We start from the raw sequence: 26,377 nt of genomic DNA, 5'->3' as shown, positions 1-26,377 counted from the left end.
TTTCCCCTCTTTCCTCTGGGCCTTGGTATGCCCCAGGGGACAGATGTCTTGGGATCTTTAACATTTGGGATGCTGCAAATGCCGAAGTTAAATGAAATACCTCCCGGGAGGGAAGGCCGGGAGGAGGGTCGGGGAGAGAGAAGATGGCCTGGACAAACAGGTCCTGAAGCTTCGAGGCAGGAACGGGGGGCGCGGGGACAGGCGGGCGGCGCCAGAACTCCATGGGACAGGTAAGGGGGAAAACTTAGGGGGACGCAGCGCGGGCGAACTGGGGGGCTCCAGCTCCTGAACCCTTGGTCCGTGGCCTGAGCGGAGCTGGCCCTACCAGGAACGGAGTGATTTACAAAGGGGGTGGGAATTTCAAGTTCCTACCCAAAGTGCACATTTCCGACTCCTCAACCCTTCTCCTTCGACCTTCCCCACGCCTGTGGATCCCCTGGCCAGGTTCCGGGAAGCCAGAAAGCAGCCAAACAAAAGGAGCAAAGTCTCGGGCCGCCTGGATGCGGAGGGGCGCGGTGGGGGAGGGGAGCAGGGTGGACCGGACAAAGGGGCTTTTTAAGGAAAGCCGAGAGGTCTGATTTCAGGGCGCATTCCTGGCTAGAACCCACTCCACCATCGCCTGCTGGAGGCGAACACCTTTCCCAGTGGGGACGGAGAAGAGTGGAGAAAGAAACCAGTTAAAGGACCCTCTTCCACCCTCCTTCCTTGAGGGTCCCGGGCTGTTCCCCTTCTTTCTGCACTGCTGGCTCCGGCGGCTGACCATTGATCTGTTAATTCATTAAGTGGGATCTTGGGAATGCCTGAGACTGTTCTTTGCTGGGTGCTGGAGGCAATGTGAAGATGATAGATGAGGCTCTTGCTTTCGAGAACTTCCAATCTCGTGTATCAGAAGAAACTCAAAGGGACTTTTTGAACCTGTGGGAGTGGATGGCCACAGAGTGTGGAAGTTTCCTGATGCAGCACTTCTCCTTGGGAAGTGAAAATCCTAAAGACATGCAGTTTTTCTCCTTTGAACAATCAGATTCCAAGTACTCTGACTTTATTCAAGGACACTCCACGTCCTCACCAACTTGTGCTCTGGGTGTTGATGCTCTGGGGGTTGGGGCAGGGCACTGATCTGAGAACCCTGATCCCTTAGGCCAGCCGGCAGCAGGGCACTGAACCCCATCCAGCTCCTGGGGGTACTACCCACCTCCCTTTTGGTATTTTGCATTGAGTGGCCTGGCAGACAGTGAGATCCAACCCATTGGATCTAGGGTTCTTGGGAGAATTGGTTGGCTAGTCGCATTCCAGACCTCACGTTCTGCTGGGTCAGGAAATGCTGCATGTGAATTTGAGGGAGCAGGGGGTTTACAAAAATTCCAGAGGATCAATGCGGTGAGTTGATTATCTGTATTTCTCTCCTCTGAACTCAGAGAGGGGGGATTACCTGATAGTGGGGTTCTTCACCAGGTCCCGGGCACCAAAGCATCTGTGGATAGAATTCAGAGGGTTTGTGAACTTAGATGGGAAGAAATATCTTTATTTCACACCAACCTTTAACAAACATTTAACATTGCCTTCAATCACGAAGGCAAGAAACCATCGGCAGAAGCTGTGGCTTTGCCGTTGATAGAATTCACAGATAGTTTACGGTCACGTCGCAGTTGTTCTGTCTCGAAGCATCGTTTACATTCATCGCTTCTATGAAACTATCCACTGCCACATCCCGTTTAACATTAATAAAGAAGCATTATATATTACTATGTGCTTGTTTTTAGAACTGTAATATAATTCGTTCTCCTGGTGATTCTCTTCATTTCTTTTTTGTGCATTAAAAACATGCCATGGGCTGGTTCCAGAGATTTCCAACACCCCCCACCTGGAGCTGGGGGATGGGCAAGGTGGAAGAAGGGGACCAGTTCCACTCAGAGTCAATCTCTCTGTGTTTGTCTTCTTTGGAAGAATGTGACAAGCCAGTAGGGGGAGGGGAGGGCTGCAGGCTCTTTGGGACACCCAAAGCTGGCTCCACATCACGGGAGGGGTCTGCCCCTGGTTGGGGGGGCCCTCCCCATAGCCTCAGCCTGGGGAGAGGAGGAAGTGGTCAGCCTGGAGGACTCTGGGGCTAGCATTGTTTGGAAAGAGAGTGTGTATAGGATGTGAAGGTGAGCTGGGTATGTGTGTAGGGACTGTGGGGGATGCAGGTGAAGGGAAGGAGGCAGACAGGAACTCCATCCGGTGACACAGCTCTGCTCTACAGGGGACACTTGGTGGAGCACACTTCTACCTGCCCAGCCACGGGGAAGGGGAGGGCGTTTGGAGATGGGCTGGGAGAGGGGAGCAATCCAGAGAGATGCTGAGGTGCTGATACCCCAGCGTGAACGGACACAGTGGGAACATCAGAGTGGGAGAAAGGGAGGTGGTGCCATGTAAGCCTTGAGGGGTGTAGTCCTTAATCTGTATCACGTCTATGTGTTTTCCACGTGGAGCCACAGGTAGCCTTAGCCCTTGCTTCCCCCAGTGAAGTGGGCTGAATTCTAAACAGTTTTGGGTTTGTCTGAGGATCAGTGGAGGCTTGTTTTCCGTAGAAAACAAGTTCCGTTTCAGTCCCTGGTGCCTCATGTTTGGGGAGTGGATTTAGAGCCTGGGGTCCAGTGGCTGTCCTGTGGCGTAGGGGCTAGGACTGGGGTTCAGCTTAGTGCACCGTGGACCCTGTTGAGGGATGGATGTAAGAAATAAATAGGCCTTGATGATCCTGGGAGGAAATGACTAGGATGAAAAGAGAGACCACTCTTGCTTTCTTGGGGACCCTAGAGCCTTCCCATATGGACTTCCATAGTTACTGCCTTGCCTGAAATTTCCTTAAACCTGATTTGGGAGAGACAAAACCCAGGCCTTGCTTTCCATGACTGTGTATGGAAAGAGTCATGACCTATTCTTGTCATTCTGTCAACTTCTTGTTGGTATTCCCCATGGACGGTGGCCTTTCACCCTGCTCCTGGGGGTCTCGAATGCCTTGACCTCTCTCCTTGCTAGGGAGACTAAGGGTTAGGAGAGCAATTGTGCGCCCTAACCATTCACCACTTTTGCATTGGAGTCCCCTGAGGCCGTGAAGACATGACCCCCCCCCCCCCCCCCGTTGCCTTCCTCTGGGGTTCGTCCACGGGGAGCCCCTCTCTCCCTCCTCACCCCACCCCCGGAAGCGTAGAGGCCCAGGAGCTGCCTGCTGGCAACAGCCACGGCAGGATTAGTTCAGGGAAGGACTTGCTCACCTGCTCCTCCCCTCTGACTCAAGTCGTAACAAGTAACCTGGTTCCCCTGGCCCGGCAGGCAGCCTAGGAGGAAAGGCAGCCTACAAGGAAAGGCAGGCAGGCCAGCAGGCGGGACCAGAGGGAGGGGCGGCCATCGGCAGCGGCAAGTAGAGAGCTGGAGCCAGGTCAGAGGAGAGCACAAGGGAGACTGGCCTGTGGCCTGGGACACCCTGAGGCGACATGCGACACCCCTCGGCCCCCTGACCTGGGAACGGGGGTGTTTCCCGGAATCCTGGACTAAACCCCAGAAGCAGGTGAGAGCAGGGCAGGGTGGAACAGGTCTTTGGGGCTGGGGGGCAGGCCGGCCCGGGAGTGGGGGGAGCCCCTGTAGTAGCCCTCGTCACCACCTCCTTCTCTGCCTTGTGTCTGGGGCGTGGGATGATAGGGGGGTGCTGGTGGGCCCAGATGAGGAGCCCCTTGCTGTAGGTTTGCCACAGTTTTGCTGTAGTCCCCAGGCCTCAGTCTCCACAGGAAGAAGCGAGAGGCCCAGGACCTGGTTTTGGGGGCACATGGGTGATCGAGGAGGGTCCTCAGTGGCTCAGCCTGAGGGACGCTGCACTGGTGTTTCCCTTCCTTCCTCTATGCCTCTTCTTTCCTGTCTGCCTTTTCCTGGGGACATTGTTCAGTCAGGTGGGCTGCTTCTTAGGACCCAGCCCTGGGGCTTGCCGCTTAGAGCTGAGGGTCTGGAGGGCAGGGAGAGATTCCTGTGTTGGGAAGGGGTTGGGCATGTTCCCTGAACTGCCTTTATCTGAAAGCAATGCCTTAAATATCTAAGGCTCAAGGGACTCCTGTGGTGCTGGTGGAGGCTGGAGCTGAGCTGATCCCTTGGGCTCCCGGGGCAGGGTCCCCACGGCCAGGAGAGCTGCCTTGGCAGGGCACATGAGGGCGACTGCTACATGGCTGTTTGGGGTTCCTGCTCAGCCCGGCATTGTCCAAGAGGTCCAGATTCTGAGCGGGGAGCTGGAAAGGGCCTTCCCTGGACACTGTCTAGTCTTTGTGTCCACGAGGAAAGGAGGCTGGCCAGGCCAGGTAACTTTCTCAGGACAACACAGGCAGTAGCCGAACTACAACTTGAAGCTCTCAACTTTGGGTCCTGTGCTCTTTGCTTCGCTTGGAGCTGTGAGTTAGCCCAGAGTGTGCCCAGCATCAGACCCTGGCAGCTTGTGCCCTTGACCCTGGCGGCGAACACTGGAGGAGAGGGGGTGTGCCAAGGGGGCTCTCCTCTCATACCCACCCCTCTGTCCACGTAACCCTACACACCACACCAGTCAAGGAGGAAAGCAGGGGCTGAGTTATCGTAACTTGCCAAGGCAACTCCTTCGTGGTTAATAATTAATTAGCAAGTGTGACTAATTCATGGCTTCTCTCCCACATTACCTCCTCCCTTGTGCAAAGCAGAACGCTCACCGTGCTAGCTGAGACACCCTTGCTTCCTAGTTCTGGCTGGGCCCGGGCCCTGGCTTCTGGGGAAGGTCAGAGGCTGCCCGTGGCAGGTGGGAGGTGGGTGAGCCGCCTGCCCCTCTGTCCTGCTCTCATCTCCAGGGGGCATGAAGGTTTGGGAGGGATGGGCCATGCAGAGGTAACTCTCACACTAATTACCCTGTTCTGGGTTTCTAGAACACGGGCTGGTCTCTCTCTTTGGCATGTTTACAAAGGCCCTATGTAAACATTTCTTTTTTCTCTTTCTTTCTTTCTTTCTTTCTTTCTTTCTTTCTTTCCTTCATCCTATCATCCATTCTCTGGACTTTCTGGGAAAAATGCAATTTCACAGTGCAGGTACATATTGTTATCAAGGCTACCTTTTTATTGCTATTGCCCACGGTACTTCACTGGCCTGTGCCATTTATAGAGGTCTATAAAAGCACTCCATCGGTCCTGCTCTTCCAGTCTCAAGAGGCAGAGGTCCTACTGGGGACCTGCTGTGCGAAGTCCCTTCTCCCTCTCTTGGCCTTGGGTTCTGCTCGGCTTTCCCAGGGCTGACTTGCCTCTGCTGTTGGCTGGTGGCAGAGGGGTGGAGCCCACCTCCTCCACCCCGTGGCCCTGTGCCGTGGGGAGGCAGGATAAGCTCCAGACAGAAACTCAGGAGGACTTTTGGACTGTTGCTCAATGGGCTGACTCAGTGAGGAGGTGGCTGGGCTCTCCTTCCAGACCGCCTGCCTGGGCTCCTCCCGCCCCTCCCTACCCCTGCTCTAGCCAACAGCTACCAGGCCGCGGCCAGCTGAGACCCTGACCCAGGGATGTGGGCTCGGTGAGGAGCAGGTGTTGTTTTGGAGACTGGTACCCCTAGCTGGGCCGACACACGCTGAGACTGTACCTGTGCCACCCAAGTGCTCCAGGGAGATAGAGGAGTGGGTGGACTTCTTGTCCTCGGGCGGCTTCCACTCTAGTCACACAGCCCCTCCCCCTCCCCCGTGACCCTGACACACACACACACGCCGGGTCTCCTCTGGCTGTGGGGGATAGGGGATCTCAGCTGACTCCTCCTTGAGGGGTCTCCTAGACATAGCGGCTTGGGAATTATTTCAGAACTTTGGGACAGCTCTCTGGCACCTGCCTTTGGATGCATACCCTGGTCCAGAGGGCAGGGTAGCCTGGGCTTTGAGGACCCGAGAGCACAGGCTTGGGTGGGTACCCAGTGCCCAGCCAGTTTTGAAGTGTTGTCACCCACTGGGGCAGCGGGATGGGTCTCATGCCTCCTGGGTTCTCGGGCTGAGGACAGTCAGCCCTATGGCGATCGATGGCTGTGCCCCAAGAAGACATCTTCCCCTTCCTGCTTTCCTTTCCTCCTTGCTTTGTCCTCCCACCCATTTTTTCTTATCTTTTCCTTTTCATTCTCTTTCTTGCTCTTTTCCTTGTCCTTGTCCCCAGGCTCAGTGGTCCCTGTGGCCACCGCTGCTGTTGACTCTCTTGGGCTGAGAGGCCCCTCTCAGAAGGAGGAGGCAGGAGGCTAGGGTGGGCCCAGAGAGCCCCTGAGAGCGGCTTTGCTGGTGAGGCCCACAGAGCCTTCTCGGTAGCACCCCCAGAGCTAAGAACCCCCCAGGCCAGACTGTTCCAGAAATAAGGCCCTCACTTCCACTCCCCGTGCCCTCAGATATCTGATCCTTAGGCTCTGTTTGTAACTAAGGGGTTTCACATCTATCTTTTTGTTGTTGTTCTCTTAAAAGCTGGGGAAACTGCAGGCCACTGACACATCCTGGCTCAGCTTGGGAACGGTGTCACCCCTCCCTACTCTGTGCCCCCTCCTCCCAGAAATCCACCATGGAGAGTAAGGATGAGGTCAGCGACACTGACAGTGGCATCATCCTGCAGTCTGGTGAGTGGTTTGGGGAATCCCGCCACGTGGGCCCCCTAGCCCTGCCTCTCTGAGGCCCCAGGCCCTAGGCCCCAGGCCCCAGGGCCGGCCAGGCTGAGAAGCTGGAAGACTGGAGTAGGGGGAGGGCAGGAGGGGTGGGAGAGGCCTCTTCTGGGGGCTAAATACGAGAGGGACTGCAGTTTTCCTGGATGGTCTGGCCTGGAGGTGTGATCCTATCTGGAACAGGTCTCTGCAACTCTGGCCCTAGTGATTACTAAGAAGTAGAAAAGTCTTATCTGGCTGATGGAAAGGTCCTGTCTCTTTGGTTGGCCTGAGTCTGTGGGCCTGGTCTGGTCTTGACAGAAGAGAAGAAAGAAGCATGTGTGTGAATGAGAGAGAGAAAAAGAGAGAGGGAGAGGGAGAAAGGAGAAGGAGGAGGAGGCAACAGTAAATTGTGTGGGTGGAGGGTGAGAAGGGTGAGAACGGAGCCCTGACCGGGTAGCCCTCCCACCACCTGCAGATGGCCTGTTGAGGCGGCCCTTCCTTTTGAGCTGTCATGTTGCCACCTCGGACAGCCAGGAGATGTGGCGTTTGTAGTTATCACACAGGCCGCAGCACCTGAGATCTGCGATCAGTGGGCAGGCATGAGGCTGTGTGTGTGTGTGTGTATGTATGTGTGTGTGTGTACACGTGTGGGCCTGGGATAGTTAACGAGTGTCTGAGAGGGGCTTACCCACCTCGGCTTCCCTGAGCCAGTGCCCTGTGGCCCCCCTAGGCCCTGACAGCCCGGTGTCCCCGGTGAAGGAGCTGACCCACGCTGTGCGCAAGCAGCAGAGGGCCCTGGAAGAGCGGCTGGAGGCACACTTGGAGGAGCTGAAGAGACTCTGCCTCAGGGAGGCGGTGAGAACCTCGGCCGGCCCCTGGTTCCTCCCAATAACTTGGGGTTAACCGGAGGAGCCCTAGAGCCACATTTGGGGATGTTTGGGCTGAGGGAAGGGAACCCCGTTTGGGGGAGAGTTCTGGAAATCAGATGGGGGTGTGGTGCCTGGAGTCCCTGACCTGGGCCCTGAGCGGCCCTGAGCGAAGGAAGTAGCCAAGGTGGGGCCCCCAGACACGGGAGGGAAAGACAGAGGGGCTACAGAGGGAGTTGACAGAGGTGCCTGTGGGAATGTAACCAGGGCCAGAGTAGATCTCTGGCGGGGGTGAGCAGAAGGTAGAAGGGAAAGAGGAGGGTATGCAGAGGGTGCCCTGAAGAGGCCAGTGAGACAGGCCTGGGGGACGGGATGGGGTGGGGAGTGGGCAGGGGCCTCTGGGGAAGGATGGGCACAGGCAAAGGGGGTACCGGCTATGCTTGGTTGGCCAAGGGCTGGGCAGTTGGAGCAGGGCCTGGCTGACGTTGCTTCCACTGCAGGAGCTGACGGGTGTCTTGCCGGCCGAGTATCCCCTCAAACCAGGGGAAAAGGCCCCCAAGGTCCGCCGCAGGATTGGAGCAGCTTATAAACTGGACGAGCGGGCCTTGCACAGAGAGGTGAGGCACCTCAGGGGGCTGTCTCTCATCCCCGCCACCCAAATGTTGATCCCTGAGCCAAGGCCTCACCGTCTGGAGGGGCAGCTTCTGAGGCACAGGGGCCTCTCCTGGTTTTTGGCAATCTCCACCACCCCCCGCCCCCCGCCATCACACCCAGTCAGGGTGCTCGGCTCTGTGTCGATGAGGGGCACCCACTCACATGTAGCCCAGTGGCCATGGGGAAGGTGTGCAAGAGCTGGGGACTCACGAGAGGACCCTGGGTTTGTTTGGGCCAGTAGGCAGAAGATCAGTTAAGAGCTCAACCACCAGCCCAGGGAGGCAATGGCCCATTTAAACAGGTTATTCTGGCCCCTAGGGCTGTCCTCTTTCTCAGCGGGGGAAGGCAGGTGGTGAGAGGGCGGCTCGGGCCCCAGGATCCCTTCCCCATGGTGCGAAAGGTGGCAAGTGTCCCCTGGGCTCGCCTGCCCGGCCCTTGGGGTCAGGAGGGAGAGAGGCCCACGTTGGTGCCCGCTCTGCCCGGCTCAGTGGGCAGGTTGGCGGGTGGGTCCCCGTGCCGGCTTTTCGGGCCCACAGGTTTGCTCTCGGGCATCTCCCACCGCTCCACCTTCCGCCCCAGGGCCCCAGGGCCGCCCGTGCTGCCATCTGCTTCCCGGGCTGGGGGTCCGTCGGGGCCCTTACCTGGGTCCCCACGGCCACCGAGCCCCCTGCCTCTCCCACTCCTCAGGACCCCCTGAGCGGCCTGGAGCGGGAGCTAGCCCTGCAGCTACAGATCGCCGAAGCGGCCCGCCGCCTGTGCCGGGAGGGGAACCTCAGCAGGCAGGCCCGCCGGCAGCGGAAGCATGCCATGCTGCAGGAGGAGAAGAAGCTGAGGGAGCTGGAGCGCTGCCTGGGCGAGCAGCGGCGCACCAGCGGGCCCCCTCCCGCCGCTGCCCTGCCCCTGGGCCGAGGTGAGCCGGTCGCCCTGAGAGTCCCGTCCCGGGCCACGCGGGCCTCGTGTGAGCTTAGGTGGCATGGCCCCGGGGCCACTGCATTCACCTTCGTGCCCAGCACTGTGTTTAATAGTCCAGATTGGCTTTAGCTGGGAAACCTGCTTCCTCCGTCCACCTCTACCCCATCCTGACCCTCTGCAACCCCAAGAAGCTGTGGCCCAGGGCTTCTCCATCCCGTGAGGCCCTCTCCCCCAATCTCCTTAGGAAGCGTCCCATTCCTTCCACGTCCGCCTCAAAACCCACTGCCCTCAAGAAGGCCTTCTAGGCAGAAAGGTGCTCCCCAGGCTGACTTCGAGCTTCTTCCCAGGGTCTATGCAGCTGCGGTAGCCAGGTCCACCCTCCTGCCCTCCAGGCCCCAGGGGCTGGCTTATGTGGTCAGGAAGCGTGAGGCTGACGTGAGCCTGAGGCTCTGAGCTGACGTACTGTCCCCCGGCCTGAGCAAGGCTGCTCAGGGACCCAGGGCTACTCGTGGGATGTTTAGGTTGAAATCCAGCACCCCCAGTGCTACACCCCACCATCCCTTAAGCACCTAGAACCACCCTGGTCAAGGGGAATCCCTCCACTTCTGCTCTTTGCTCTTACTGTGCCTCTAGTCTAGTCCCTGAGCCCTGTGGCCCAGAGACCTGGGGCTGTGGGGCACCTAGAAAGTCGTCCCTGCCCAGGACCTGCCATTATTGGACACTGATGCACCCAGCCCGGGTTACCTTCCAACAAGTGGTTCTGAGCCCTCAGTTGTGTTGGCTTTGCCCTCTCCTGATGCAAACCCAGCTTGTCAAGTCCACTCGCAGCCCAACCTTCTACTTCTCACGGCATCATGCCCGTCGCTTGCCTCAACCCCTGGCCTCTCATGGGGCCCAGTTGTAGGGGAGGGACCTGGGGTGAAGAAGGGAGGGGTGGCCTGGGGTCATCCTTGGAACTGGAGACCAAGGCCTTGGTCTGGGCTTGGGGAATTGTTTACTTCTCCCACACCCTCCGGCTTCTACCCCTGCACCTTGGGTTGGCTTTTCACAGAGGCTGCTCTCCTCTTCTGGTTGGGGACACTCGTATTTAGAACCCCCCGCGCCCAGTGGCCCATGCTGTGGGCAAGGGGATGCTCCTAGTACAGGTCTCCAGAGTCCCTGCTGCCGCACGTTGTCTCTGATGTAGGTGAGAAAGGGTGTGACCAGACACCTCCCAGGTCACCTCCAGCAGAAGCAGAGAATGAGGGAGGAGGTACCTCCGTGTGACAGTTGACCCAGTAAACCCAGGAGACCGTGCACCTGACCCAGTCAGATGGCCAGACTTCTCTGGGTCGACTGGCTCTGGCCTGGGTGCAAGACAATACTCGTGGTCTCCCAGGCTCAGATGGAAAAGAAGCTCTCCATCCTCCCTCCACTCCGACAGGATCCCCAGGACTTGAGCCCCCCCCCTTGAAAGGCAGCCACTGACTTGGCTTGTGGAAGTCCCTGAAGGGCTTACCTGCGCTGTGCTGGTAGGGAGCCGGCGGCGGAGTGAGAAATGCCCCTGTTCCAGTTTGCCTCAGCCCCTCCTGTGTCTTCTTCAGCCCCGTACTGCTCGGCAGCCTGCAGATGTTGGGGTGGCAGAGGGTGTGGGGGGATATCACACTGCTGCTGCCATTGTGACCAGTGATGCTTCTCGTTGGGGGTATGAGCAGGTCAGGATGTGCCTGGGGCTTTGGTTAACCTTCCATGGGAGACAGGCCGTTCTGAAACCTCGGTGCACTCAGCTGTAGAGAAGAAACCTGGGGTAGCGGCCGCCTTTCACCCTCCAGACCAGAGAAAAAGACGCTGCACCCTCCACCTTCAAACCCTGTCTTGCCGGTGGGCCTGAGGTCCTGGGTTCTAATGTCTTGCCTTGGGAGCGCAGGAGGAAGCAGCTCTAGACCAGTGATTCCTTCTCTGGCTCCTCTGCCCAGCTGTGCTTTCCCCAGAAGGAGGAAGTAGAAAGGGATTAATAATTAGTTAGCAGCTGAGAGGTGTTTTGAATTAAAAAGGAAAAAAAAAGCAAACAGAAAAAAAAAAAAAAGAAAAGGAAAAGCCACCCTGCCCCCTTGGTCTCCACACAAGGCTTATTCAATTTAGGATAATTACTAATTATGCCAAGTGGGGGTAATTAGCTAGTACCTTGCAGGTGGCAGGGAGCAGTCAGGTGTTAAACTAATTCACCACAGTGAATTTGATGAGAAATCCCCCCACACCCCCATGACACACACCTCTAATTTTAGTAGGTGCTCGGAATGCGTTTGTGGACTGACAATACCTTCCTTTAGCAATGCTATCTATTGGAATTTCTGCGGTGATGGAAATGTTCCATATCTGTGCTGTCTATAGTAGCCGCTAGAGCATATGAAATGTGCCTGGTTTGACCGAGGAACTGAATTTTTAATTTTATTTCATTTTAATTAACATAACCCCCATGCAGCTAGTGGCGACCCGTTGAACAGTGCGGCCTTTGAGAATGTGCAGAGTTGGTGGGTGTGACCTCTGTAGTTACCTCCTCACCTGGGGGGTCCAGCTGCCAGTGCTGGCCTGAGGGCAGGGTGAGGTTGATCTGGGGCTGGGTTGGGGGCAGTGTGGCTGAGACAGTGAGCGGCCCTCGGGAACCGCTGTGTTTGGCTGGCAGATAGATGTGCTCCCTCCATGTCCTAACTCTACAAAAGCAGCGGGTCTCCAGATCACCCTCTTTGCATTGCATTTGTTTGGCCAATGAGTCTCTGACATGCTTGTTTTTATGAAGATTAGGGATGATGGGAGATGATGTCTTTCTTCCCAGATCATATAGTCAAACCAAAACACATGACACTAACCCCAGCTGCATCATGGGACCATGATAGTAACAGTCCCACAAATTCTTCAACTTGACGGATCTGTAAAAAAGAACACTCTTTATTCTCCGAGGTTTTGTAAAAGATTAGAGGCAGAGAACCAGAATTCAGTAAAAGGGTGTAGCCTCACTTGAACCCCAAAGCAAAGGCTAGTACGAGCCAAGCACAGCATGGCCTAGCTGGCTACTTGGGAGTCGCCCAGCTCCTTGGGCAGTATGCCCTACGTGGTTTAAGAACTACTCTGGGTAGAGTTTTTTAATTCATTTAAGTTGTGGAGCAAAGGTTGACAAACTTCTGTAGAGGCTCAGTAAATATTTTAGGCCTCATGGGCTATAAGGTCTCTGTCACAACTACTCAACTCTGCCATTGTGGTGCAAAAGCAGCCAGACCTTATGTAAATAAATCTGTAGCTGTGTTTCGATAAAACTTTATTTATAAAAACAGTGAGGGCCCATAGTTTACCAGTCGTGGTACAAAGGATTTTAAGATGACTGGAATTGTTTAACTGTCTTAGAACTTTCTAGATAATGAATTGTGCATTAGATGCTAGCTAACAGGAGAACCCATAAATGGTAGGTAGCGGTGACAAGCCAGACTCTGGTCAGACTGTCTGGGTATGAATTCTGACTCAGTCACCTTTTGGTGGATTGGCCTAAGCCATGTTACTCAGTTCCTGCAAGCTTTGGTTTTCTTAGCTGTTACATGATGATAATAGTGTTTACCTTACACGGTGGTTATGATGACATAAATTAATATACATAAAGTACTTAGAAAACTACTGACTGGTCCAACAGAAATATTGGCTATTGTTAATTTCCCCTCATCATTGTTATCAAACATAGTTGAAAATACTTTGTGAATTCCATCCGGGTCAGTAGAGTATTCTCAGGGTCTAAATGTTTCAGTTTGTTCAAGGGCAATGGCAAATGTAAGTTCCCTCTGATTTCCTGGGTCACAGCTGCTGTTGTGCCATGCAGAAATGTCACACTCCCATTTCATGCAAGTGACTTGCCATATCACCAACTGAAGAATCAGATCGCTGTGAATTGATCCCACAACTCCACAACTCAAACTGCCACTTTGCGCTGCCCTTGGTACTGGTAATGCAGGGCTTCTCAGATTTGGGGTCTTTGAGTTCAGTTGTATTCATGATCTCAGAAGACTATAGAAACGTTAGGCAAATTATTTCCATCCCAAAGGCCTTCCAGAATGACACTTCGCCTTTCCCTTCCACTGCTGGGAAACCCTGTCAGAAAAAGCCCTGGCTTTTTTTTTTTTTTCCTTTTTTCTTACAGACAGGAAAACTGAGGCCTAGAGCATTGCAATGGCTTATTCAAGGTTGTGTAGCTAATGGAAGAGCTAGGATTGAAATCAGGCTTCCCGTTTCCTCCTAACTTCTGATTTTTTTCCACTTCCGAGTAATAAACTCATATCCAATATAGTATTTAGTACACAGTTGGTATTTCCTGATACGGGACGCTATCGGGAAGGGGGTGGGGTCAATACTGCCAGATAAGCCAGATCTGGGAGTTGATTTCCTCACCTCTTTCTCTCCTCTTTGACTTTTCCAGAGCTCAGCGCCTCAGATGACAGCTCTCTATCAGATGGGCTGCTCCTGGAGGAAGGTGAGAGGGGTAGTTTAGGGCCTATTGTCAGGATTGGGCTCATAACAGAAGACAGTGGGGCTTTGGCAGAGTTCACTGCTGGGGACTTCAAATGGGGAGTGGAGATTTACTGAACTAGTGAAGGCAGGAGTGCCGGGCTGGGCTCCAGGTCTCTGCTCCTACTTGATGCTAATTTCTATGTGCCCTTGCACACGTTCATTTGAGGGTGGGGATGTGCTGACCCTTTCCCATTCTAGAAGTTCAATCATTTTGACAGGGAAGGAAAAGGTGAATTCTAGCAGAGCCTATGGGCTCTGGGGTCCCTGCCTTTGCCCTGGGACCCTAAGAGCCATCTGGCCACAATCCTTGCCCTCTTTGACTAGAGGATGGCACTGGGGAAAGAAACACTGTCCATCGATTAAGAACCCTGTTTATAAACCTCAAGGATGCTGGGGGTCAAGGTGGACCAAGAGGGTAGCGCAGTCCTACGTAGGGGAGTGTCCAGGTCAATAAGGAAATAGTGCACCTGGGCACAGCATGAACAAGAAAATTAGGTAAGCGGAAAGGTAGCTGCAGATATAATACTAGGAGCAAAGGTTAGAAGGTGGAATGATGTGAACTAAAGGCAGTCAATCTGGGGAGGTTTCTTGAAGGAGGCAGGTGTAAAATAGAGCTATGGGTGAGGAAGTCCCAAAGGAGAACAAAACATTTTCGAGCATCTGGGCCTGGAGCCACAGCCTGGAACAGCCAGATAAGCAGCCGTGGGAGGGAGAGCAAGGCGTGGGCCACGGAGGTTCTTGTTGGGCCGATTTCCTAGCCACTGCCTTCACCAGGTTTCTTTTCACTCCCCGCAGAGGAATCCCAAGTGCCAAAACCTCCCCCAGAGTCCCCAGCTCCACCTTCCCGGCCTCTCCCACCCCAGAGCCTGGAGGGGCTGAAGCCAGCAGGACCTGAGACTGGGGGCCTGGAGCGGGCCCCCATCCAGAACAGTCCCTGGAAGGAGACCAGCCTGGACCACCCCTACGAGAAGCCCAGAAAATCTTCTGAACCCAACAGCGAGTCCAGGTCAGGACGGGGAAGAAGGGGAGGGCTGGAAGTGGGTGGGAGCTGTGCTTAGCCAGGGGGGTACAGGCAGGGCAAGGCGTAGGAGACTGCCCCTCTCCTTAACTGTGTGATGGTGAGAGGTGTGAGTTTTGGGGCCCCCTTCCACGGTGCCCCCTTCCTCTGCACAGCTTGAGGCCCTGAATGGAGGCATTCTTGCCACTGACCTGTCCCTAATTCTTTTGCAGCAGCCCAGCCACCACGCCACAGGACGGGCCCGGTGCCTCCAGCCTATGGCTGCTGGAGCCTGCCTCCTACCATGTGGTTCCCATCCGCAGCGTTCCTGGCCAGCGGCAGGGCCGCACCAGTGCCCCAGCCACCCCTGAGATGCAGGGGAGGAGGGGCCAGGCGCAGTCTCTGAGGTAAGAGACAGGTCACCCCAGAGATGCAGGGGGAGGCGAGACCCACTATTGAGAGCTTACATTTGGAGGGTGGTGGCTTCTAGGATACAGGTGGGACTGGGTAACACATGGCTAGTGCTGTGGCTTCTCCATCCCTTCTTGGGGCACCTCTCAATAGAGGCTTTGCCACGATCAGCAAAACCAGAGGCAAGTCACTTATGAAGCAAGCTATTTTCTGCACAACCCAATTCAAGTCCCCCCCCCCCCCAACCTATATTCAACCTATATTCTCCTATGGCATGAGAATATGTGCCTTGGTAGATACTTTTGCAACTGTTTAAGATTGTTGTATTACTGGTCGCTGACAGTGGATGATTCACTCTCTCAATTGATGTGCAGTCGATTCTCATTATTTGTGGGAGTCTGACGTCCTATAAAGTCACCGCAGACAGTAAAGTAGCAATACTGAACCATTGCTCCTAGGGAAAGCACGGGGTGAGGCTCTCGAGAGCTTCTGGTCACAACATTTTTGTCAATCGATCAGTCCATAACCTTTTTTATGTGTGTTTCTGTTGAAAGGCACCTTATTTAATATATGCTGTTGACCCATTAACATTGAACTGGCCAATGGCACTGTCACTCATGCCCGAATAAAACTCATCTCCTATGTATATTCTACTGAAGGCACCTTCATACATAGCCTTCCTACCCTTAGGAACACCAGACAGCACTTCAGCACTATGCTTAAGGCCATTCTAAACAGTGAAGTCACCAAGAAAAAGTACAAGAATATGAAACGCGTGACACTAAATAGACTGTGGCAAGAATACTCGTTTATGGTACGAAAGCCGAAACAAGAAGTCAGAGCATTGCCTTGTTCGGTCTCGGCTGGGAATGTGCCTATTAGGCATGTCAAAGTCTTCACCATTCTGTGTGTGCGTCCACAAATGACCGCAAAAGTATTGTGGGTGTTGACTTTGAGGCTACAGATGCATTTTGACTATGGGGGGGGATTTGCAAATACAGAATCTGCAAATAATGAGAGTCAGTTGTATGTTATTTTCCAAGTGCTTTATCAGTATTCTTGGTGATAGTTTCAGTGACAGCGTTATGAAAGGCACTGTTAGCTACACCCCACGGAAAGCCCTGGGCACCACTGCTGGGCTCTTCTGTCAGTTTAAATTCACTCATCAGGCAGCACTGGACTGGGTGCAGCCTGGGACAACTGCTCTCAAGTCAGGCCATGAATTTTATATTTTACATACTCCCAGGGCTATTTTACAAACAGTGCCTTTGTGCAAACTGGGAAAAGGGGCTGGGTTTCAGCCCCTGCGGGTCTTGGGCTGCCCCCTTGTGGAGGGTCGACCTGCGTGCAGTCCCCCTATGGTAGTTTGGTGGCGCCGCCAGAACAACATGCCACAGAGTGGGTGGCTTAATGACAAGGATATGGTCTCACCGTTCGGGAGGCTGGAAGTTCAAGATCAGGGTGGGGTTGGTTTCTTCTAAGGCTTCTCCTTGCCTTGTGCATGGCCATCTACTTCCTTCACACGGTCTCTACCACATGACAGCTTTACAGGTCCAGCTTAGATACCTGACCACGGATTCTGTGGGTGTCATGTGGCTGAACACAGGGTCCCTAAAGCAGCTGAAAATAGCCCACGTGGCCGTGGCACGCTTTGCACAAAGCACAGAAGTGTGAATGCAGCAGGAGGGATACGTTGAATGGCACACCAGGCCAGGAGGGTGTCTGGATGCTTCCTGGAGGGGGGCGGGGGAGGTTTGTAGAGCGTCTGCCTCACCTGTTTATCTTCACCCGCCCCCCCCCCCCCAGGCCCAAAGGACTAGATTCGGCCTCCCCGACTCAGTGTGTCTCCCCTTCCCCCCTCAGGATGGATTCCTTCCGGGCGGGTCCCGAGGGCCGAGGCCGCAGCGCCTTCCCCCGCCGCCGCCCCACTCACTACACCGTGACGGTGCCCGACTCCTGCTTCCCCCCGACCAAGCCCCCGCTGTCCCACCCCGCCTACCACTCCTGCTCGGAGGACAGCGGCTCCGACGTCTCCAGCATCTCGCACCCCACGTCGCCGGGCAGCAGCAGCCCCGACATCTCCTTCCTGCGGCCCCTGTCCCCGCCCGAGCCGCCCCGTCCCCGCGGGGCCTGGGTCCCGGCCGGAGCGCACTACCCCAAGCTGCTGCCGCCGCCCGGGCGCTACGTGCTGGTGGCCGAGAGCCACCTGCCGCCGCCCGGCGAGTGGGAGCTGGGCCGCGCCGCCCTGGGCCCCGCCTACGAGGAGGACGCGGCCGCGCTGCGCTGGCAGCGGCTGGTGGCCTCCCGCGGCCGCCTGGTGCGGACGCCCTCCCTGAAGGACAGCCCCGCGGGCCGCGCGCTCAGCAAGGCGGCCGTGTCCGAGGAGCTCAAGTCGTGGCACGAGCGCGCACGCCTCCGGAGCGGCCGCCCGCACTCGCTGGACCGCCAGGGGGCTTTCCGCGTCCGGAGCCTGCCCCCCGGGAGAGAGGGCTTCGCGCGAGCCCCGGCTCCCCGGACACAGGTACGGGCGGCCCCGGGGTCACGGGGCCTTCCAGCTGGGGGCGGGCTGCGATTCTAGCGGGCCCCAGAGTAGAGAGGTTTGATGCCACTAGGCTGGTGGCCGCGCCGTCCCCAGCTGGGAAGGACAAGCCACAGAACCTTTCCTCTTGGCTTTGGAAGGCACTCGTGACACCCCCCCCCCCCCCCACGCACCTCCCAATTTTGACTCTAGCTCAAGAGCGCTCACCCACGTACACTGGTGGAGGTAATCCTGGAAGAGAGCGGGACTCTTTTCCTTACAGGCTCCACAGATGATCCGCAAAGCAGATAAGCCTGTATTTAGAAGCAGAAGTCCAATCCGAATTAACCCCCAAGTTTCCTGATGTGAAGGCCCAGGACAAAGGGAGAGTCTGGACAGTGTTTGCAGAAGCCAGGACCTGTGATTGCCTGTGGGTCCACGTCCCCTCCGGCAGCCCTCCTGCCTGCAGGGCTGAGAAGCAGGGTGGCTAATGGTTAAGTGCACAGGCTTATCAGCCTCTCAAGCCAGGCTACGGGGGGGGGGGGGGGGGTTCAAATCTCAGCCCTGCTCCCTGGAAGGGATATTAATGATTGGACAACTATCTCAGAGGGCCATGAACTTTAAATGAGTTATTATGTGTAAAATGATCAGAACAGTGTAGAGTAAGTATAAGTAAGCGGTATTCTTATCCGCCAAGGACCAGATTGGTAAGGTAGACATGAGGTAAGGCTGCCCACTCTGGTTTCAGTGACCCAGTTTCTTCATTCTGGAAGTAGGGATAACACACATGCGTCTTGTCTTCTTTCTCCCTGGCATGGAGGGCTCTGCAGCCTCCAGAAGTTACCAACAGGCTGCTTCTTTGAGACCCAAGATCCCTACCAGGCCCAGCTGCACATCCCTCCCCCACCCACCAGGTCTCTGGGCTGCAGCTGGCATCCTGGCCTGGCAGCGGCCTGGCTTGGGTCCCAGGCCGCACCCTCCAGCTGACGTGCTTTTGCTTTTCCCTTCCTGCCAGCTTGGACCTGTCCTCAGCCCAGGCCCAGCCTATCCCAACCTGCCAGACAGGGAGGGTGACAAGAAGTGAGCCCAGGAAATGCGGGGAGGAGGAGGGCAGGGCGCCTGGCACACCCCAAAGAAAGTGGAGTGGAAAATGGATAAAGGGTGATCACTGGGGGACATAGAACCTCCTGGAAAAGCAGGGGCTGAGTGCCTGGGCCCCTGTAGCTGTCAGTCAGTGTCCTTAAGGGAAAGGGATGGTGTACCTGTGTTTGCTGTTTGACATTTCTACCTGGTTGGCTTACAGATCTCTCCTTTCTTCCTGACCCCGGCAGGTGACCACAGTGTATGTGCCCCGGAGATCGCCCGAAGGGGCCCCTGTGCAAGTCTTTGTGCCTGAGAATGGCGAGATCATCAGCCAGGTGTAACCAAGGCCAGGTGTCACCGTGTGCCCTGAATGCCTCAACCTGGCTGCCGGAAAAGACTGTTCCACAGCAGGGCTGGAACCGAGACCTCCCTGCCTCGAGTGCCTTCTTCGGCTCCTTTACCCCATCGCGGGTCGATGACCTGGAGCTGAGCCTTTTTTTTTTTTTTTTTTTTTTTAATGTCTTTTGTTCAGAAACCCTGGCCTTAGGATTTATATTGTGATTTGTCCTCAAGATCCCAATAATATGATGATGCTTTATTCCCCAGAGCTTGGTCTACTGGACTTGCGGCATTGCCTGTCTGACTGACAGCATTTGTCTCCTTCTGCAAGACAAGTGGCAGGGGACACGTGGAGCAGAGAGGGCCACGTCGGGATTCCTCACAGACTATTCTCTGGCTCAGAGCACGTCCCCGGAGAACAGCTCCTGTCTCACTGCAGCTGGAGGCACACTCGTGCGCCTCACCACCCCCATTTCCCAGCTCTCTGGGTACTGTAGGGGTGCCTGACAGGGGGAGAATCTTCTTCCCCCTTTATAATGTGCTCTGTGATGCACACACGAAGTGGTAGGTTAAAGACCACACATCCTGGTGGAGTATTGTCTCCCTGGGCCCTATTTTCCTCACCCCATAACCCCCTCTGGAGGGCCCCCAGTCACTCACCATATGCTCTCTGTGCCGTGTGGGCTCCCACATCTACCCAGACCTCTGAGCCTTACGTTTGAGGCTTCACCGGACTGTAGCATTAGGAGGCCCGGGCTGGGGGCTGGCCCGTGGTGGTGTTTGGTGGAGAGCAGCCCACGCTTTGACCACCGTCTCTGGGCATCGTGAGAGCTTGCAACCCCACCCATTTCTCTGTCATCTTTTCATTATCATCCTAAAAACGAAAACCTTCCAGATATCTTTGGAGAGGCACACTATTGTGGCATGTTCTCCTAGCAGGGGGTAGGGGTCCCTGCCCTTTTTACCCCTCACCCAGCTGTGCTTCTGCTCTTGAGACTGGATTTCCTTGAAAGAGGGCAAGTCCTTATTTTTACAAATATGGGAATACTCACTCTTAAGGGCGTTCATTAATCATCCCATCTGCTAAGACTTGAGCAGGCCTGGACACTTCCTGTGCTAAGACCATCCGATAGTCTCTGGGTTCTCGTCCCAGGGCCTTTTTGCTGCCTGGTCACATACTCAGATCTCCTGCCTCAAGGAGAAAGCACAAAGTTGAAGCTTGGTGGTGTTAGGAAGAACAGAGTTCTGATTCTGCCCGTGCGGACCCCTTTCCCCTCTGAGTGGCCTGGACTTGGACAGAAACTACAAATATAGCTTAAACCCCCAATCACTTTGATGCCTGACCCCAAAGAAACACAGTTGTCCCCACTGGACAGAAGGCAGTGTAGCCAACTGCACAAGCGTGCCAAGGGAGGAACTTAGGTGGCCTGTCAGGAATCCCGGGGAGGAGAGGAGAGCCTGAGGGGAAGCACCTGCATTTCTGTCACTGCCCTCTTACCACATCCTGCAGCTCCCTCCTTTTTGGGTGGACTCTGGCCCCATTATGTTAGAATGTCCTAGTTCGGATGCTGTTCTCTTCCATTTTATCTCTGAGCACCTGTCTCTGGTCCCTGGTGTAAAGCTATCTCCCCTCCCTGTGTCCTCCTGGGAGCCCAGAGCTCCTAGGCTGAGCCAGGAGACATCCCAGCACCGCCACCCCCCCCCCCCCACACACACATGAGGGTCCTTTATGTTAACTTATTTGTCCTGTGTAATGCCTGGTGCAGTTGCGAAGTGGCTGCATACTTGGCTGCGGGGCTGGAACTGTGTGGGTTTTAGTGCCAAATATGTCAATAAAGTCTGTTCTTTGTGATTGGCCTGAGCTGATGAAGGGTTCTTTTGTGCCAAGTTTTCTGAGCAGAGGTTTTGCCCAGCCCTCAAGATGCCTGCCCAGGGAGGCAGAGTTGCCTGGTCTCCAGCGGGTCTGGCCTGGTCCCTGGGGAGCAGGGGGATGGCCGGGGTGGTAGAGGTTCTCTGCTCCCTGGCAGGATGGAATGAGGAACAGTCCCTGCCAGAGCTCCTTAGGTCCCCAGGGCCTGAGGAGATGGGCTCTGGGAGCCACTTTCTCAACGGCAGGGACTTCCGCTCCAGGAAGTCTGAAGACTTCCCCCAGGCCAGGCTAGGCAGTGGATGGCGATGAGTGGGGCTGAGTCTCCTGTTCCTTGAAGCGGTTCTAGGAGCTCTGGCCTGCCCAGAGTGGAGGTTTCCATGAGAAATAGGAGCTTCTCCAAAGCTCTACAACGCAGGAGTTTCCTTGGGGTGGTGGGGAGAGGCGCTTTCCACAAGGTCTCCTCCCCCACTTCTGGGCAGGGTTGCCCACAGCCCCTCCCACCTGGGGACCTGTGCGGGGAGGGGGAGGGGAGGGGGAGGAAAGCTCCAATTCAGCCCACTTCCCTGCCGGCCCTGCAGGGGCCGCTATAGGACCCGGGGCACAGCGCCCCCTGGAGCCACGATGCCCAGGAGAAGCGCGTGCCCTGGATCTGAGGTGCCCGGTGTGTCAGGTAAAGGGGTCCCTGCCTGCCTGTCCCTCTCCACAGCACACATAGGGCCGATGGCTACGGGTAGGGGTGACTCCAGCCTGGCCCTGGGTGCTGAGCCCTGGGGACCGGGGGAATCTGTGGGCTTCAGGGGCTTGGCTTTCTCAGGCTTAGGGGAGACTCCATTCTGGGTAGAGGTGCGTGGGTGGAGCAGGTCTCTAGGGGTCTCTGGAGGAGTGAGCGTCCTAATTGTGGACCTAAGGATCTTCAACTTAACCGAACTGCTCATAACAGGGCGCTTGATTCTGTATTGTAGACAATTGGGATGAGTTAGGCCCAGGGAAAGCGACCAAGTGCTGGGGAGTTCCAAGGGGGCAACCAGTCAGAGGAGGAAGCTCCCCAGCCACAGGACTGACAGAGACCAGCTAACACATGGGGACACAAAAGAAGGCAGGGGCAGGCCCTCTGTCAAGCTCTTCTAAGAACAGCCCATAATGGGATACACAAGTTTGGGGACCCCAAGGACAGGGCAATGAGAGAACTGGCTCAGGCAGTGGTCTCCTGGTCCACCAGAAGATTTTCCTGGGCAGTGTCTGGGGGCGGGCGGGACAGATATTTAGGGGCTCTTAGCTCCCCTACCACAGGGCAGAATGGGATTGATGAATTGGGGAAGGGGGACAGAAGTCTCTGGTATAAGGGAGCTTTAGGATTTTATTCTATTTTATTTTATTTTTTTAATGTTTATTTTTGAGAGAGAGCGAGAGGGGGAGGGGCAGAGAGAGGGGGAGACCGAGAACCCCAGGCAGGCTCTGCAAAGTCAGTGCAGAGCCCAAGGTGGGGCTCGAACTCACAAACCGAACCTGTGAGATCATGACCTGAGCTGAAATCAGGAGTCGGACGCTTGACCCACTGAGCCACCCAGGCACCCTGGGAGCTTTAGGATTTTAGCAACAAGACTCCCAGAGTCAATTTGACCCAGAGGCAGAGGGACGGACATCATTGGTGCCTGATTCTGTATTTTAGACAGTAGTGATGAGGCCCCCAGGAGACCACGTCTGCAGCTGAAATTTGCCCGTGCAGGTCACGCCCTGAATGGAAGACTCGTAGACAAGTCGGGATGAGTCAGGGCCCTTTCCGAGGGTCGCATATCTTCCCATAGGGGAGGGAAAGGGAGCTGACGGTGAGAAGCTGGCACTGGCATTGCTCAGCCAGTTCTTTTCTTGTAAATGTCCTGCCTCGCACAGCTTCACCCCTCGGTGGAGAAGCTGCATCCCTAGGAAGGAGTATCTAACGCCTGACCTGGCTACTGTCCTCACAGGCTGCAGGCTGCTGCCCCAAGGATGCAGATGAATCCATATCCTCACAAGCACCAATTAGGCAGAGTCGCCTTGTCGCGATCAACTCACCAAGTCTCTTGGAATCCTGACTTAACGGGTGAGCAGTTGGCCCCGGACCGGGCTGTGTTTCAACTCATTGCAGTTCCAGAGGTGAAGGTGATAGGCCCAGCCTTTGCTCGAGATGTCACCTGGTGGGCACGAGCCTACCCACTTCCGGCTGCCTCCTTCACAGCTCTGGGCTGGTGTCCGTCTTCAGAACTGCCTCCGCGAGGAGCCTGGAGCCAGGCGGGGAACAGGACGCTGGGGCTTTGAATTAAAGCTCACCCAGATCACAGCTGTTCAGGGAGCCAACTCCCATGCCCCCCTTGCTGTGTGCATCTCTATGCCTGTCTCAGCTGAACAGCCAGACTGATCTTGTTAAACAAAAGTCAGACCATACCACTCTTTTACTCAAAGCCTATCCAGGGCTTCCGTCCCATTCAGGGCCAAAGCCCGAGTCCTTACAGTAGCCCTTTCCATAGGCCTTGAAAGGCCCTTGTGACGTGTCCCATTACCACTCCGCTTCTGTCACCTACCATTCTCCTTGCTCCCTCCACTCCAGGCACACGGTCCTTGCTTTCCATGAGCATGCCAGGCATGAGCCTGCCTCTGGGCCTTTGCATTTGCTGTTCCTTGGGCCTAGAATGCTCTTTCCCTAGATATCTGTATGGTTTGGTCCTCACGTAAAGGACCGGCCCTTCAAGACTGCTCGAATTGAGTCAGTGAGCTTTTCTCTGACCTCCATGTATGTATACAAACCTATATGAGCAAATACAAAAAGAATACCTTTAAAACAATAGTAGGCAGAGTTTCCGTGAAGGAGCCATTTGGCCTGTAAGCTCTACTTAGAAGAGGGCCTTTTCCCTGGAAGATGCTCAGTAAACAGATGCCAAAGAATGAGTGCATTGATTTCCCTGCTATGTGCCAGGGATTCTCCTAATATTTTACATGAATGAATGAATTCAGACCTCATCACAATCATACATACCGTGATTATCATCCCATGTGAAGATGACAGAACTGAAGCTGGGGACATTCAATTTGCTCTTTACATGCATTCATCCATTTAAGCCTTACAACGGTAATAGTTAACCATCATCTTTGCCATCGCACGGATGGGGACATACAAGTTGAGAGAGTTTGCTTTGAGGAAGCTCACGGAGCCAATAAAGTAGAAGAGCTGAGCTTTGAACTCAGGCAGTTTGGGGTTTGACTGCTGTGCTATGGCTTTCAGCCCCACCCTCAGCGCGCTCTGCTGGCTGGGCAATACGACTTGGCCTGAACCCAGGTCTGGTTGCTTCTGTTGCTTCTCGCTCTAGAACTGCTACCACCTCCAGCCTCTTGATTCACCCCTCCTGACACCCTGGGGGTGCTCAGTCTGCGTTCTTAGCGTTGCGCCCCCCTCCCCCCCCCCCCCAGCCTCTGGGGCCCTACTCGGGGAGGCTTTCCCAGAGGGCTCTACCAGCCCAATTGACAAGGGAGGTTCCAAGGCTCATTTGAGATTTCAAGGCCATTCACAGGATTTCAAAGCCTGTCTAGGAGAGCTCCAGTAGTTCGTGGCCACTGGGGGTGACTTAAAGATCTCTCTCTTTATAATTACCCTTCTATATCTGGCCATTCGTGATGCAGACACCTGTCCATTGTCAGACATGCCTCTGTGAGAAGCCAGGAGTCTTACCTGATTCCCCACATGATTGCTTTTCCACTTAGTCTTCAGAGATCCACACCAGGCCCTAGATCTGGAGAAGCTGGTTCTTGGAGCTGAGATACCCGCCCAGGCCCTGATGGTTTTGAACCTTCTTGGCAGAGGATAAGGGGATAGGATGGCCCTGCTTTCTTGTTCCATCTGAGGTGATCAGCCAGCCTCCTCCCAACTACATCCCTTTGCAGGATTGCGCCAGTCAGAAAGAGAAGCTTGTGAGTTCATTCAGGAATTTCTAGAAGAAGGACAACCGGTAAGGAAATTGTCTGGACCTTTTGAGAGCTGAGGAGAAAGTAGAAAAAAATGAGAACTCACGTTTCCTTGGGTTTTGGATACTAGCCCTGGTTTGAAAAGCACCTGAAATTCGGCCCATTTTTGCCTTCTGACCTGGACAATCTGACCTGAAAGAATCTTCCATGGGGACCCCTAGCTCCACTGTCCCCAGAGGGCTGTGAGGGGACCGGGACATTGATGAGTGTCAGTCTAGGGGATGGGGGAATTGTGTTGAGGAAATCAAGTGAGCTATCCATCCTGGCTGCTCTGAGGTCTGGGCTGGGTGTGTGGGGCAGGGTCTGGGGTACAGGTTTTGGGTGCAGCCTGTAGGAGAAGTGAAGGGCTGAGGCCTGGTTCACAGGCAAGAAATTTCTGTGGTTTTTTTCCCTAGTCAGAGTCGGAAAAACTGAAGTTCCTGAGGGCTGTGGAAACCTTGAGTGCCACTGTTCGGGCCCAGGCAAATGGCAATATGAATGATTACTTCCCCAAAACCATTCTGGCCAAGAAAATTGAGGTGAGAGAGACCCAAGCTCTTCTGGGAGTTGGTCATCCAGGGATGAGGATGACCAAGTCCCAGAGCCAAGGGCTGGCATCTCTCTGAGAGAGATTCTTGTTTCTTCCTGGCCCTTCTAGGTATTAATCCTCGAAGAATCCACCGAGGTCTTGGTCAGCAGTGTGCATCAGCGAGCCATGCTCTGCATCGTGGCCCTGAGGTTCCTTCCTTGCTGTTACCTCCTCTGAGCCCCTGGGCCTTTGATGCTGTGAACATTTGGGTTGGGAGGAAGGGCAAGGTTTGGGGACTTGAGTTTTGCGCTGTGGGTGGCAGGGCCCCATGATTGCTGCCTCATCTACCAGCATCCTGGGGTGGTGGACGTACCCCCAGTTTCACTATCAGAAGCCTATTAGGACATCCAGTGTAGGGAAGGCTCCCCAAGAGGACAGGACCTCTTTTCCTGGCAAGGAGGTCATTGGAAGGTGTTTGGGAGCCCAGGTCCTTACTGTTTGCTGTGCCTCAGAAGGGAGAGCAGAGAAGGTTCTGCCCCAGGGTCCTAGAAACATATCCCACCCTGCCACTGATATCCTCCAAAGCTCTCTTGTCATTCCTCCCCTCTCACCCCAGCCAGGTGAATCCACCATTCTACTTATCCCAGAAACTGGATCTGGTGAATGCTGGCATCTCTAGCATATTCTCTCTGCCGCTCATCATGCCTAGTCTGGACAGAAAAGAGAGTGCTAGTCTCTACCTCCAGGTAATCCCCACCATCGCCTCCTGGTGGAGGTCTCCACAGGAGAGGATTTATCTTCAGAGGCTTCCTGGGTCCTCTTAGCTCCTAGACCCTCTTCCCCTCCTCTCTGACCTTCAGGAGCTCATAGCTCCATGGCCCTCGTGCTGCTCGAAGTAACCCCTCTGCCCCATCATCACCTGTCTCCCCGAGGACTGGCCCATGCTGCCACACTACCTGTGTCCTCTCTCACTAAGTCTCCTATTTCTCTAGGAAGAGACAGTCTAATGATAAAACCCACAAATTTTATGGAATAACTTAACCGGCCAATGGACTGCCACATCTTCTCAAGA

General features: G+C 55.1%; 1 protein-coding gene across 2 annotated transcripts; it reads left to right on the top strand.

Moving 5' to 3' along the window:
- The first annotated feature begins 7 nt into the window (after nt 1–7).
- INAVA (innate immunity activator) lies at nt 8–20,795 on the top strand. 2 transcript variants are annotated; one of them, XM_045456553.1, is made up of 10 exons: nt 8–230; nt 6,455–6,603; nt 7,358–7,482; nt 7,994–8,110; nt 8,835–9,057; nt 13,495–13,548; nt 14,382–14,592; nt 14,817–14,990; nt 16,858–17,515; nt 18,844–20,795. In XM_045456553.1, exons 1-10 carry the CDS (start codon nt 28–30, stop codon nt 18,934–18,936), a joined length of 2,007 nt encoding a protein of 668 aa, XP_045312509.1. In that variant the 5' UTR covers nt 8–27; the 3' UTR covers nt 18,937–20,795. The 2 variants fall into 2 exon arrangements, with proteins under 2 accessions (XP_045312509.1, XP_045312511.1); XM_045456555.1 differs by lacking the exon at nt 8–230 and adding an exon at nt 3,289–3,544.
- Nucleotides 20,796–26,377: the final 5,582 nt, after the last annotated feature.

This window comes from Leopardus geoffroyi, chromosome C3, assembly GCF_018350155.1.
Source record: "Leopardus geoffroyi isolate Oge1 chromosome C3, O.geoffroyi_Oge1_pat1.0, whole genome shotgun sequence".
NCBI lineage: Eukaryota > Metazoa > Chordata > Mammalia > Carnivora > Felidae > Leopardus > Leopardus geoffroyi.
The sequence above is the reverse complement of the archived record's forward strand: the minus strand, read 5'-3'. Positions and strand labels throughout refer to the sequence as shown.

Bases quoted from the DNA above. Each gene is read 5' to 3' on its own strand.
- INAVA (XM_045456553.1), top strand. From the start codon at position 28: ATGCCCCAGGGGACAGATGTCTTGGGATCTTTAACATTTGGGATGCTG. The intron at 6,604-7,357 runs GTGAGTGGTTTG...TGGCCCCCCTAG, and splicing joins TGGCATCATCCTGCAGTCTG to GCCCTGACAGCCCGGTGTCC. The intron at 17,516-18,843 runs GTACGGGCGGCC...TGACCCCGGCAG, and splicing joins CCCCGGCTCCCCGGACACAG to GTGACCACAGTGTATGTGCC.